The sequence below is a fragment of the Neltuma alba genome, unplaced genomic scaffold (assembly GCF_004799145.2).
Source record: "Neltuma alba isolate B1F8T4 unplaced genomic scaffold, ASM479914v2 tig00003855_pilon, whole genome shotgun sequence".
NCBI classification, from domain to species: Eukaryota; Viridiplantae; Streptophyta; class Magnoliopsida; order Fabales; family Fabaceae; genus Neltuma; species Neltuma alba.
The window spans coordinates 5,473-20,391 of NW_021633449.1; the positions used below are offsets into that span (position 1 = coordinate 5,473).

A 14,919-nucleotide genomic window follows, 5' to 3' on the forward strand; every position below is an offset into this window, starting at 1 on the left:
AACATGAACTAACGGTTTTAAGAATATAAACTAAAATTAAAACTCGTTAAAAATATGATGAGTAAAACCAAATTTGATTTTCACCCCTATACTTAGCAGCATGGATTAAAAATTTTAATGCCATCAAACTCAGATAAAATTCTTACGAAACTATAAAGACAAAAAATCATAATTTGAAATTATATGGGCTAAAACTAAAATCTGATTAAAAGAAATAAAGACCAATAACAATATTAAGCCTTGTGTTATTTCAATTTTCAACAACAATCAGTATTATATTATTGTAAGATGTTTGACTATTTCCATATTTAAATCTAGTTTCTGTTGAACAAATTAAAACGGTGCGTTTTATGCCATTTCAGACCTTATTAGATATCTCCCTGAGAATTTTTTTTTTAAAAAAAGGTCCTGTTCATCATGCATGATGAGTGGTGACTATTTCGATCTTGGCCACCTAAAGACGACTTTCTAAATCTCACATATTACATGAGATTGTATTTCCATTTTTTAATAGTTTCTATTTCCATGGTTAGTAATTAAATTGGTTAATGTTTGGTTATGGGTGTTTCGTGTGTTGCTGATTTTTTTCAAGGCCCAATCTTCTAAAATATAGGAAAGCTAATTTCACCCGTGAAAAATCTGCTAAACTTTGTAATTATATTACTATTTTTAGATTAAATTGCAAAAAAAAAAAAATCTGATTCTGGAGCCATGTGTAAATAAATTCTCAACAAACAAACCTTTTGGGAATAGTATTTTAAAATTGGAAAGCTTAGTTTAACTAATTCACAATTTGTCAACAAATATACCTCTTGGAATATTAAACTTTTAGAAAGTCTGCCAAATTTTATAATTATATTACTATTTTTAGATTAAATTGCCAAAAAAAATTCTGACTCTCGAGTCATGTGGAAATAAATTCTCAACAAATAAACCTTTTGGGAATAGTTTTTTAAATTTGGAAAGCCTAGTTTAACTAATTCACAATTTGTCAACAAATATGCCTCTTGGAATATTAAATTTTTAGAAAGTCTGCTAAACTTTATAATTATATTACTATTTTTAGATTAAATTGCGAAAAAAAGAATCTGACTCTCGAGTCACGTGTAAATAAATTCTCAACAAATAACCATTTGGGAATATTTTTTTTAAATTTGGAAAGCTTAGTTTAACCAATTCACAAATTGTCAACAAATACGCCTCTCGGAATATTAAATTTTTAGAAAGTTCGTAATAACCTGCTTTTTTTTTTTGTTACCGAAATAACTGGCCTGTTTAATACTACCTCCGGTCCTAATTATAAGAGCAATTGACTAATTTGAGGAGATTAAGGAAGTAAGTTGAGTTAGTTATTTCTCCTAAATAGGTGTTGTCTTTCCTAAAATATTCTTGCTAATCAAGTGTATTGATTAGAACTACAATTACTAGAAGGACTATCTTGAAAAAATTGAGTAAAGATGAGAGACAAAGTGGATTGGAATCTTATATTTAGGACCAAAATAAAAGTCAAATAGGTCTTATATTAAGGACCGGAGGTAGTAGTATTATATACTTTTGGTGGTTGCATAAATAATTATGTTTTTCGGGACGCTGAAATTAATTTTTAATAAATATACTACCTTCGATTTCGAATTATTTTTAAAATATCAACATAAAACTTCCAGAAAATAAAATTTTTAAATATTTTTTTAAGAAAATAACTTATTTTTTTAAAGGAAGTTTTACTTCCCCTAAGCTGATCACTAAATGACAAAGAATTTTACTTAATCACAATTAATTAAGTAGCGTGAAATACGTACTGAGGATAACTTCAGATAACTTTAAAAAAATCTTAACTGATGCCTCAAGTTGACGTCAGACTTATCTTCAGAATACTTACTTCGCTTGCGCCAACGTAACTTTGATAGGGGTCAACACAGTTATTTATTTACTTGTTCACCAAAAAAAAAGAAAATTTATTTCCATCTAAATATGCATTATTTATTTTTTGAAAATGAAATTACATAAAACCTCTTGAATTTTATATCATATATAGATAGATGAACTTTCCAGCTATTGAAATTTTGTAATAAATTTTCCTGAATTTTTACATTTATGCGAGTAATTGTTATATTATTAGTTTTATTTATTATTTATCTACAAATAATTTAATACTTAAAAAATTTATTTGTATATAACTCAAAGTTCGAGCGGTTATAAACATAAAAAGAAAATAAAGTTTAACTGTTTAACTGGTAAAGAATTGATGGCCTGAATTATTTGTAGAAACGTAAAATTTTAGGTAAGTATTTTTAACTGTCAAAAGGTTTGGGATATTATTTATCTATGATATAAAATTACGGGCTTTTGTGTAATTTACTTTTTATATAAAAATAAAATAAAATAATTTAAAACAAATGAACTGATAAGTTGATACTTGATGCATCGATCTCTTACTTTCTTATTTCTTTTACCGCACTGAAAGATTTTGTGTTCACAATAAATATTATTGAAGTGGCATTTCTTACCAATATTAAATTTAAAACGCGATATAAGTAATAACGGTAATAATTCAAAAACTCATTTTGCTAAGAAAACGGTAAAAGAAAAAAAATATCAAACAGAATGCGAACCGTACATTAAAAAAATAGAGTACAGATAGAGATTTCTCCTCACGATCCTTTCTTTGCTCTCCGCTCTCTCTTTCTGGGTGATCTTTTTACCTCGGATCCTTCGGTAGTTTGCTCTGATCATTTATCGGTTCTGTGGGATTCTCTCTTCGGTAAATGAATTTTACATCGGATTTCTTGTGTTTTTCCCTGCAAAAATTTGGGCTTTTCCTGGCTATCTAGGGCTAAAAGCGCGTTCTTTTGATTGTCCTGTGAAAGAAAAGAACTTGCATTCTTTGTTCATGAGGATATTTACTATATGCGATGTTAATTTCTTTTTTCCCCCGGTCAATGATGTTAATTTCTTATTCGACCCATTAATAAATTTTGTTTTTTTGTTTTTAATTTTAATAGAGTTGATGTCGGGTTCGTTGTAAGTTAAATTGGTCTCTGAAACTTGGGAGTTGCGACCTTTTCATGATAACGAGGTAAAGTTTTGATGTGTTCTTTTATTGTTTTTGTGGTTGATTAGGTTGGGATAATATGGGTGCGGTGCTTTCTTTGGTTGTTAACAAATGATGAAGGAAAAAGGATATTTTCTTTTACACTTTGCTTTAAATATTTGTTTGCTTGCTCAATAAATCACAAGGATTCTGAAACTCATTCCCATAGTCAAGCTTCACGTCTTTGAATATTGCAGTTATTATTTTTTGTTCATCTCAAACTTTGAAATACGCCTGTTTTGTGTATATTTTGGAATTTTTTGAGGCGTGGCTACAAAAACAAGGAGAAAACTTTTGTTTCCTTTTTTTTTTTTTTGGGGGCGGGGGCGTTTGGAATGCTTATATAGTCTTCTATAGCGGATGATTGATGTGTTATTGTGCTTGGCCCAAACTTGCGATCTTCAGAATGATGAAGCTGCGTCTTTTCCTTGAAGGGCTAAGAATCTTAACAGGATCAAATATTTTATATGCTTGTATTTTTTTTCCCTTTGCATTGCCTATGTATTTTCTATACTTAAATATCCTGGCTGGAAATTTTTGTTGCCGAATGCCTCAATGGCCTTTTTTTTTTTTGTGCTATCAAATTTTGTACAAAAGAACCTATCATCTTGTGGCCGACCACAGAATGATCATGTATAATTTAAGTGATCCTTTTGTTTTAGAAATATGAGAAAACGGCAAAATGAGTATAAGAGCTAATTTGCTATTGTTGGATGAATAATATCAGATGAAGCGCTTAGCATCATGATTAGCATGGATTAACCTGCTTAAGTTTGTGGCGAAATGTTGTATGGTTGTGCAAATAACCCTAAACGCAGTTCTTTCGTTTTTCTCCCCTTTCTGTCTTTCTTTCTTTCTTTCTTTCCTTATTATTATTTTTTTGTCACTTTAGCTTCAATGATTTTACTTGGGGTTCGACTTTTAAAGTTTGTGAAAGTTCAATTGTAAAATTGTTGTTTGATTTACTCCCTGCAGATTGCCCGAGTTTGAATCTTCTTAGCGGTCAAGATGGGTTTTGATCATATTGAAAGAGTGTTGTACGCCTTGACTGCTGGTCTAATCAAACTTCTTGTTATCTTTTAGTTTGTTTAAAAGAAAGATGAGGGAGGCTTTCAGAAACATAGCAAAAGCAAAAGGCCTTTCATGTGATGCAGAATTTATGTGTGCCGTGTGTTTAAGCATGCCATAAACGATCAAGGATCATTATCATATGCCATTTCGCCTCTATTAGTTTTGTATCATACATAGATGTTTTATGCATTTAATTAATTATTAATTTTAATCTTTAGATAATTTGGCATTGTGTTTTACATCTTTAGAATCTCTAGTTCTCTGTTTTCCTTTGTTGTCTTCCTTCTATTTCTTGTTCTTAGTTTTACTCCTGTTTCTCTTTTCCGCAGAGTAAAAAATAAAAATGTGTTGTGCACTGTCTTGGCAAACTCTGAATATAATTGAATATATTTCTGTGCTTCTCTTCTGGTTATTTGTTATCTTTTATTATTATCAAATTCAGTGGCTTGGTGAATTAGTTTATTTAAATAAGTAACCCCTTTTTTATGGACCAGTGGTATTGTGTTGAATTCCTGATTGTAATACTCATGATACGTGCCAGAACATCTTCCTGGGTTACTTGGTAGCCGTTGACTATTATTGATCTGCAGTTACTGAAGGATGAGACGTAAAGGACAAAATAATAGGGGGCGTTGACTGAATGTTATTTTTGTGTGCTTGATATCTCTTTTGTTGTTAGGATTGAAGAATGCGAGAGGTGGTTTTTTCATTCCGCGCTCCTCTTTTGGTTCCTTCTCTTGTTTGTTTTCAAATGATTACATACAGTTTTTCTTTATGTGAGTTTGGTTTAGTTTTCTTAAAAGAATGAGGGTTAGGAAAGTATGTTGTAGCATAGTTTATATTTGCAGTATTCTCTATTTGGTTTTCAATTGCATTTTCAAATCTGATTGATTTTATTCTCCTTGTAAAACAGAAATCAGCACATTTTGACTGCATAGATGAGATGACTCATTCAGATATGGATCGGCGAAGGCATGGGAATTCTAATTCTGAACCTTCTACCGTTGTGAGTAGTGCCAACATTTTGCGGCCAAATATCCGCGCAGTGGCAATGGCTTCAGGGAACACGAGTAATGTTGATTCCCACTATTCACCAGATGTCTATGACACTGCAGTAATGCATAGAGGGACACAATACAATGCCATTCAAAATCAACGTAATCTTGATATGGGTGTTGCAGCTGTGGCCAACTTGCATTATTCTGGCATGAATCCTTCTTCTAGTACTGGTGTATTACCGCTTCCTTCAAATCACGGAGCCTATGATCAGTTGCCAGCGTCAACCACATTTGCTGTATACGGAGTTTCTTCAGATAATTTTGGGAGGATCAGCAGCTATGCAGATGACGTCAGAGCTTCATTCAAAAGGAAAAATGCTGAAACTGTCAGGGGCAATTTCCCACATTTTGATGCCTCAGCTAGTTCTTCAGTCGTTCCCCCAGATGCAAGGCACTCTGACGGGGTTACTATTATGGATACTGCTTCCTTGCCCCCTCCTCAATTCCGAGGAAATAGCATCCCTTCACCCATGGACTTAGGTCCCTTTGGTAGTTTGTGGAGCAGGTCAGGTGAGTCTGTTATGGTGCATGAACATAGCCATTTGATTCAAGGTAATTATTTAGGGCAGCCCTTCCAGCCAGTTGCTCCTCCCTGGTTGGATCAACAGTTGAACAACAGTCACAGTGATGGGCATGCTACAGCTTGGAATCAGTCTCTTCCAATGCCTTACGTGCAAGGTAAAGATGCATACAAGGCACATCACGTATCAGTGACATTTTTACTTGGGCACTCTGTTAGCAAGTTGTTATTTATTACGTCTAAGAAGTATGCAGTTTTCTGATTAGAAGTGGAATTAATTTTTTTGGATGTTTTGTTTTCAACCATCTATCATTTGAGTTGTGCTACAAATCATATTTTGAGTGTCAAAGAATGTCAAAGCTTTCTTTGAAGATGCGCTGTCTGGTCTGGATTTGGTCTTTCTGACACTCATTCTTATACTTCCCAGCACCCAATGTTAATGGAAGTTCATTGGAGAATGCAACTATGGGTTTGCAGAGATATCATGATTCAGCTAGTAACATTAATGGCCTCAGGTTTGTTCATCCTCTTGTCAACCACCAGTACCATAATTATCATCATCCAGCAGTACCAATGAGAGGATTCAGAGGCCACAATATCATGTTTCAACCTCCAGTAACTGCAGCTTCTTATAGAGTTCCTACAAATCCTTTACGCAATGCTGTGATCCCTGCACAGAATGGTTTTGAGATGGGTCATAGGCCTGTTGGCCTTGTACCTTCAGCAGGCCTACAGGTATATCGTCCTCATAGAGGATACATGAATGAGACAACAATTGGGCATCAAAATCTTCACCCTATGGGCTATCTCCAAGTTGATGTAGTAGTATTCTCTTCTTTCAAATTCTTTCACTATATTTTCTTTATACTGTCTTTTCATGAGTTGGCTATGTTGATTGTGTATGTAGGATGTTGCAATACTGGATGAAGTGGGATTGGTCGACCATCACAGAGATATGCGCTTGGACATTGAGGATATGTCTTACGAGGCAAGTAGTCAAATTCTACTAGCATAATTTTCTATCAATTTAGGTTGTGGACGACCAAAAAGCTTGTTATCATATGAATACTGATCTTATGGGTTTTTCAATTTCATAATTTACACTTAATTTGACAACAGGAGCTTCTCGCATTGAGTGAGCGAATTGGCAACGTAAGCACTGGTTTATCAGAAGAGTCCATTTCAGCTTTAATGAAAACTAGAATTTATGCAACACCCACTATTATTAACCTGGAAGAGGAAGAAGCTTCAGAGGATCAGGAAACTGATTCATGCACAATATGCCTGGTATGAGTTTAATTCGTTTGAATGTGAAAAACTAATTCAGATTTTTGTCTTCAATATGAAAAGATATAACATTTTCCCTAGTAATTAAAATACATGCTTATAATTTCACAGGAGAAATATGAGAACAAACAGAAGATAGGAATTCTTCAATGCGGTCATGAGTATCATGCACATTGCTTGAAGAGATGGCTTAAGGAGAAAAATGTATGTCCCATATGCAAATCAGAAGCATTGAGTCCGGGAAAGGACAAGGATATAAAAACCAAATGAAGGCAAAATCTCTTCGTCTAGCCATGCCCATCATCCCTTTTGGCAACTTTATTTTTGGACACAGTCCATATTTTGTTGTGTAATTTTGTATATGTACTTGCACATATATAGACAGTTCCGCTGTCCAACTCTTTTACTTGTTGGCTCCAGTGACATTGTATCTATCAAATTGTACAGACTTTGTTGTGTGATGTATCAGCTTCGGGTAATTATATTATTACCTTGACATTTTTTGGTTCATTTTGACAAGTATGGTTGGAAGCCCCATTACCATGCTCAGAATGAAGTTTACGTCTTTACTCTTAATGATTCTCTCTGATCTTATAGGTTTTCTTTCTTCCTGTTTTGTTACTGCATTTGGCTTGATAGTGTCATGATGCGTAACCATCCTTGTCTTTGATTGCAGAAATTTTAAATGTTGAAATTTATCTCATATTTGGTCATGGCTTCTTGTTGCTGGTTTTGCATGTGCATCCACCGTCATAGTTTGTTGTTGAGTATAACTTTTGTACATGAAAAACTTAAAAACAAGGCCTAGTTATTGGGGGTTTAATTCTAGAGGACGTGTAGAGAGCAAATCTTTGTAGAGAGCAAATCTTATTAGGATGAGTTTACTTTTTTCCTTGGTTATCTTGACAGAGACCAGTACGAGAGAGATTGATCTTCAGTCACCACTTCAAGCTTACGATGATTCATTAGGGACTCGACTTAAAAATCAGATTATAAGCATAATCTATTTTAGTATTGGTTTAACAGTTCAATTTCTTTCAGTTCAATTCGAATCTAACATTAAGACAATATCATTATTTTCATGAATATAATATAAAATTACCTTTTTGGTATAACGAGTATTTCAACAATTACGCAGGTTATAATATAATCCATGGGATTTAGAAAATGATCCGCAATATTTACGATTTATAAATAATGTAGTTTGCTATAAATTACATTTTGGATAAATTAATTACAAGGTATAATATATCAAGGCTTTATCATCCTCATCACCACTTCATTCTACACCGTAGTTTTTGTTAATCATTCATGTCTATTTTTCCATTTTATTTTTTAAAAATAGAACACAAGTTAAAGACGATTTACCTCAACAAAAATATTGACAGTAAAAAGATTCTAAATCATCGATAATTTGAATCACTCCTCTTGAAACGACGGGCGATTCGAATTGACTGTGTCATAGGCATAAAGAAAAATTAATATTTTAAAAAGTAAAAATAAAGTTCAGCAAAAATTATGTAAACATCACCTATAAATTAAGTGATTGATTAGATTATATGGTAATAGTTTAAAAGGTAATTGATGGCAAAAAAGTTTAAAAGGTAATTAAAGAAAATACCGTGCCTTCAACGGAGACAGAAGAAGATTCTGTATAAACAAGCGTCTATATGAATGCTGAGTCTTTGATCCAAATGAAGCTGTTAGGTATTGTCTTCTAAACTCTCAAAGGAAACATCTCAATGGGCATTAATATATGTAAAGAACTAAAGATAGAGATAAATGTTACCCTTTCATACCCAAGAGTTTAAGCTGCTTTTGGCTTGGTCATGAAGAGGGGCATATTAGGAATCTGAATAATCTATCATACAACTCCATAAACAAGAGTGATTGTCAATTACAAAATTAAACTAAATCATAGACCATAGATTCTTCCTAAACTAGTGCAACCAAGTACAGTAGAACCAAAGCAAGTAAAAGGGGACAAGCGTGCGTAGAATTACTTTTTCCAAATCAAACCTATCAACCTAAGACATACTCAAGGACTGGAAAAAATAAATAAATAAAACAGGGAAAAAGGTTCAGCAGAAAGTCCACCAATCGCTAGGCAAAAATTTTGTATTTGAAGGGTAACGATGAACAGAGAACATGCTTGCTCCGTAGATAGCCAGTCATATTTAGACAGAGCAGCAACCAACTTTCTTAACAGCAGAAACATCATCCTTGTTTCCCATATTTATTGTTTGTCCTTTAGGTAACTCTACAGGATCATTCGCAGCTTCCAGTGCTTTCCGACTGACCACTTGATATATTTGGGTTAAGACTTCAGTGAATGCATTCTCAACATTCAAAGATTCAAGGGCAGATGTCTCCATAAAGAAAGTATTCTCCTTTTCGGCAAAGGATTTGGCATCTTCAGTTGAGACTGCTCGCAGGTGACGCAGGTCTGCTTTGTTACCAACAAGCATAACGACAATGTTGGAATCTGTGTGGTCTCTCAACTCCTTCAACCATCTCTCAACATTCTCAAATGTAACATGTCTAGTGACATCATAAACAAGTAAAGCACCAACAGCTCCTCGGTAATATGCACTTGTGATTGCTCGATATCTAAAGAAATAATGGTTAAGAAATGTTTCTGAAACTTATAGGGATCTCTCAAAGAACCGAATTTATTATATGGCTCAAATTATCCCCCAAAAATGTCATAATAAAAATCATCACATTGCAGCATTTGTCAGGAATCTAATCATTAGAAATTATGCATAATAAACAATAATTTCCAACAATGTTCCCAATGGTTACTTTTCATTATGTTTTACATTTACAAGATCATGAATGCATTAATATTCAACATCGTATAGCATAATGACAACTGATTTCACTTAAGAAAACACAGGGATAATAACACACAAGGAAAAGAAAAGATGTACAAAATAATCACGTCAAGCAAAATTTATTCTGATCTCTAAATCTCTAATCATAGTCCATCTCGTATTAAGTCACTTGGGTTCTAGGCTCAACCAATCATGCAATCAAACCAAAGTAATATGCTTAGATCAATTGCTGAGCCATGTACTGACATGGAACAAATAAAGCTGGTAACAGTATAACTAATCACGTTAACATAAGCCAATAGTTGCAACTATTGATATGTGTCTTTTAGCGATGCCACACTTGAAAGGATGAAAACTAGACTATCTGCACAGTGGTACCTGTTTATAGGGCACAACATTCACGTGATCTGCCTCTCCACTCTTCTATGACTGTCTCAACCCTTGAAATAAAACCAACATTTTTAAATTTTAATTTTGTACGAGTTTCAAGAATCTCCACTTTATGCTTCAGAAGCAAATTTAGAAGCTTCCACACCCCAACTATTTTCTAGTCTTATCCATAACAGTAATGCGCCATGCTGACCAGCTTCTAAGGCTAAAGTAGGAGGACCAAAATGCATTGAAGACATCCAACTTGCTCACTTAAACCAACGTCACATCAGCTTACAGGCAAAAACCCCTGTTAGAGGGTACCTAGAAGGACCTCTCCGTAATTCAGATGTGAAGGTCAGAACATAATTAAACCCTGCACTTAAATTATCTAAGTCTTTGCTCGACACCCATAAATTCTCAGCTATTCAGTTCACTAACGTCTTAGCGCTCAAAGTTCAGCTCTCATTGGACTCAAAACAAACTTCACCCCAATTCATCAAGTTCAATGCACAGTCAAAGAAGCTGATTGGTATCGCACATTTTCTGCATAAGGAGATCCTAATACTTTCTCCAACTCCCGTAACTGTTCACATATCAGTTGGAGAAATAGAAACAAAAAGAAAAAAAAAAAAAAAGCTTTTACAGTGTGCCAGGTGAGTAAAATAAAAAAGCACACACTAATCAGAATACTACCATTTAAGTCATTCAATTGACAATCAAACCATTAGCAATTAAAATTCCCGAGATCCACGGTACAGAATAAAGAGAAGAAAAAAAGGAGTGAAATGGGGAAGAACCTTTCCTGGCCAGCGGTATCCCAAATCTGGGCCTTGACGATCTTGTCGTCAACCTTTATACTCCGAGTAGCGAATTCAACCCCAATAGTGGATTTAGACTCCAGGCTGAACTCGTTTCGAGTGAATCGAGAGAGGAGGTTCGATTTGCCAACGCCTGAGTCTCCGATCAGGACGACTTTGAAGAGGTAGTCGTAGTCATCGTCAGCTCTGTAAGCCGCCATGATTTGGGTCGGATCGGGGAGGCTTCCAGGTAAGGTAGTAGGTCTGAGAATCGGATCAAAATGCGAAGCTCAAAAGCATCGGCTACGAAAACACAGTAGCTCAGTCACGCAAGCCAGCAAGCAAGAGGGAAACGAAGAAGAGTTCAAAAAGACCGGGAAGGAGAGAGAGAGAGAATTGAAGATAGTTTCAACTTGGTCTCCGTGGAAATTGATTGTTGTCTGTGTGGTTGAAGTTTCGTTTCAAGAAGTAGGAACGCTTTGCACCTTCGTGGTCTTTTATTTTCTTCTCCCGAAACCCGCGTTTGCTTTCGCTTTTTAAACTTTAAACTGGGCTCACCTGTTGGGGGCCCATTTTGTTACACATTTTAAAAAAGATACATATATATATATATATAATCTATTATACTCATTTAACATGCACATTTAGAATAATTGAATAATTACTTGTATTCATTTTACCCTTTTTTTTTACATGTTGTATATATTAGGAGTTAAGGTGTAAACTTTGCCAGAAAAGTATATTTAGATGAACTAGATCCTAATAACAAAAATTTCGGAGTAACATAATATATCATCTTTCAAAGTAGTATATTGTTGAAAATGATAAAATATCCCAGCACATTAAACAATCACATTCAAAATATTGGTGAAGGCTTATTTGTGATTATGTTATAACTCCCTTCGGCGTCTGGCAACTGATTGAGAAAAGGCTTCTGTGAACCTAAAGGCCTTAGGGTCAAAATAGGTTCACCATCCTCTGATGACAAGATAGCGTATTGCGCAAGATCCCTTGTATGAGGAATAGCAAGACAATCTTTTAAAGTTTCATTACTGTAAATACTTAAAACAAAAATGGTACAAAGAAGAATGCGGGAGAGATTAGAAAACCTCTGCATGCGCGAATAAAGAAAAAAACTGCACTACTTTCTAAACATGGGATCATTATTCTCTTCTTATATAGATGAACATTCTCATCCGGACGGCAGATACACAATTCTTTTAGCATGGGAATAAGGAAAAGACCAACAAAATCTCATTGCGGTGTCATCAATGTTTGCACCATTTATATCTGAGATGAACTGTACGTATGGCAAGCAGGAGCAGTAACCTGTTTCTGGATTTTTGCTTCTTGCCCGGCTACACTAGTATTACTTTAATATGAAGATTAAGAAACGATCCACAGATATATAATAATGGCACAAACATTAACAGAACAACATCAAGATTGTGTGGGCCTTTTTCCTATAATCAATATAGAAGAATTGAATATCTGCCATCTGATGAACAAGAAGTAAAACTCGTGAGTCTTAGCTTGGTTCTTTCTTTTTCTTCTTTTTCAAATACTGAGAGGGAGATTGCTGATGGTGAGGATCTGGGCATCCAGGGCTGAGACGGGTAGGCATTCGCGTGTCATCCCCCCCACCACTTGTTTTGGCATTTTCCACAAACTCATCATGGCGTGATTTGTGTGCACTATTAATGTTGGAGAATGGGAAGGAAGGAAGAGAAGGAGCTTGGGGTTTTGAAATTGAAGCAGCAAGAAGGAAAAGGCACAGGAAAAGAGATATGAGTCTCCGAGAAGGACAAGAGACGTGTAATAAGAAGGAAAAAGAGAGCGAGAAGGACAAGCCAAAGGAGAAAGAGAGCGAGGTTGCCATTGCTCCAGATCTGAGTAAGTGGACGGCTTGTGGACGCTCTGGTGACTGGTGAGAGCGGCTGGGTATATATAGAAGAAGTCAATGATTTATTTAAAAATTGACGGCATCACCGATAACTGCCACATCATCAATCTCCGCTCATACCACACACAAGTGTGTCCCATTTCAACCGACGTTTCTCCTGCGGTCTTTTTTTTATAAGTAATATTTGACCTCTCGAATATTAAAATGTTAGTTAAAATTAGTTAAAGATAATAAATAAATAGAAATTAAAAGTTCTTTCTCTAAAATATCTTTATTTATGGGGAAAGAGAGTATAAAAAATAAAATAAAAAATTATTATAATAAAGAGAATTACGAAAGAGAGAGAAAATGTGATTGAGAGGTGATCATTTGGGAAATATGATAATAAATAAAAACTAAAAGTAATCAACATGCTAAACCTTGTCTCATAAGAATTTAAGATATCTAACTACATCCACCCAAGGGGCTGGCTAAAAATTAATACTCCCTCCGTTCCTTATTATAAGAGACAAATAACCGAAGTACGTTGATAAAAAAAGTTAAAATTAGTTAAAAAAAATTAATGTGTAAAAAGTATAATTTTTTTTTTCAAAAATGCCCTTATTAATAAGGAGAGAGAGCATGAGAGAGAACAATTAAATTATTAAAAGAAAGAGAAGTGGAAGGGAGGGAGAGTGTGAGTTGGAGATAATAAATATGAGTAAAATAGGAAATCAACACAAAAAAGTAGAGATAACTTTTAAGTGTCTCTTATATATAGAAACATGCCATAAGCATCAAATGTCTCTTATAATAAGGAACGGAGGGAGTATAAGATATCGTTTGATTTTTATTTTGATCTTAAATATAAGAGCCAAATTTACTTTGTCTATAATATTTATGTATTTTTTTCAAGATACTCCTTCTAACAATGGTAATTCTAGCCAATACACTTGACTAGCAATGATATTTTAGGAAAAACAACACTTCTTTATGACAAATAATTAATTTAACTTTTTTTTAATCTCCTCAAATTAGACAGCTAGTTCTTATAATTATGACCAGAATTAGTAATATAGAATCTAATTAGGAAGTTAATGTTGGTCTATATAAGACCTATTTCACATACTTATTAATTTTTTTAAATTAATCTTGTTAATATTCCCTCAACAATTAATGTTGGTCTATATAAGGCCTATTTTACATACTTATCAATTTTTCTAAATTAACCCTATTAATATTCTCTCAACAATAATTAAGTGGAAAAACGAGAGGAATAATTAAAAAAGATGATTAATTAGAGTGTTTTAGAAAAAAACATATCATATGAACTAATTTAACTAATATTATTAATCTACTTAAATTAATTATTACATCTTATATAAGGACAGGAGGAGTACGCTGGAAAATGTAGCTACTAATCTCCTCATGAATGGTTGGCTTATGACCTGAGCTAAAAGAAAGATTAATTGCGGGCTAAACACCATTTGACAATAATACCAAGCTGAACAATCTAAACCTGTAAAAAAATTAAACTTGTAGTAAAGTTCTATAATTACTTGCTATCAATTGATTTTTTTTTTTAAAAACTAAACATGAGACATCATACTACTTCTGATTCTAAATATAAGATCTTGCTTGTATTGTCTTATATCTAGGAGAGGTAGTATGATAAAATAATGGTTGAGAAAAGCGTTAAAACACCCTCGTATTTTTGGACTGAATGACAAACATTTAAATAAATGTATGTTTCTAGTCAAGTTTCACTGAGAAGAAAAAGGTTAAAAGGAACATTAATTCATGGTATCTGTTCCAGCAGATTGGGAATTCATGAATAGTCTTTATGACACATTAATTTTAGATTAAGTTTGCATCTGTAGTAAGAAATTTCAAGTTTTATACAACAATATGAATAAACTTATTTTGTTAAAATTAACGTCATTAACCCCACTTACTTTGATTTGATTTACCGGGTAGCATCCTTAGCATGAAAGAAGACCGAAA

At 33.8% G+C, this 14,919-nt stretch overlaps 2 protein-coding genes across 6 annotated transcripts; one reads left to right on the forward strand and one right to left on the reverse strand.

Moving 5' to 3' along the window:
* Window positions 1-2,657: 2,657 nt before the first annotated feature.
* On the forward strand, window positions 2,658-7,603 carry LOC114742679 (probable E3 ubiquitin-protein ligase ZFP1). 5 transcript variants are annotated; one of them, XM_028930907.1, is made up of 7 exons: window positions 2,658-2,761; window positions 3,003-3,076; window positions 5,076-5,898; window positions 6,168-6,562; window positions 6,648-6,728; window positions 6,860-7,027; window positions 7,139-7,603. In XM_028930907.1, exons 3-7 carry the CDS (start codon window positions 5,106-5,108, stop codon window positions 7,295-7,297), a joined length of 1,596 nt encoding a protein of 531 aa, XP_028786740.1. In that variant the 5' UTR covers window positions 2,658-2,761; window positions 3,003-3,076; window positions 5,076-5,105; the 3' UTR covers window positions 7,298-7,603. The 5 variants fall into 5 exon arrangements, with proteins under 5 accessions (XP_028786740.1, XP_028786741.1, XP_028786738.1 ...); XM_028930908.1 differs by lacking the exon at window positions 3,003-3,076 and having other exon boundaries at window positions 2,660-2,761; XM_028930905.1 differs by lacking the exons at window positions 2,658-2,761; window positions 3,003-3,076 and adding an exon at window positions 4,601-4,859.
* A 1,203-nt stretch (window positions 7,604-8,806) lies between these two features.
* On the reverse strand, window positions 8,807-11,513 carry LOC114742678 (ras-related protein RABA1f). Its single transcript, XM_028930904.1, has 2 exons — window positions 11,034-11,513; window positions 8,807-9,637 (listed from the first exon to the last, which is right to left on the reverse strand). Exons 1-2 carry the CDS (start codon window positions 11,252-11,254, stop codon window positions 9,205-9,207), a joined length of 654 nt encoding a protein of 217 aa, XP_028786737.1. The 5' UTR covers window positions 11,255-11,513; the 3' UTR covers window positions 8,807-9,204.
* Window positions 11,514-14,919: the final 3,406 nt, after the last annotated feature.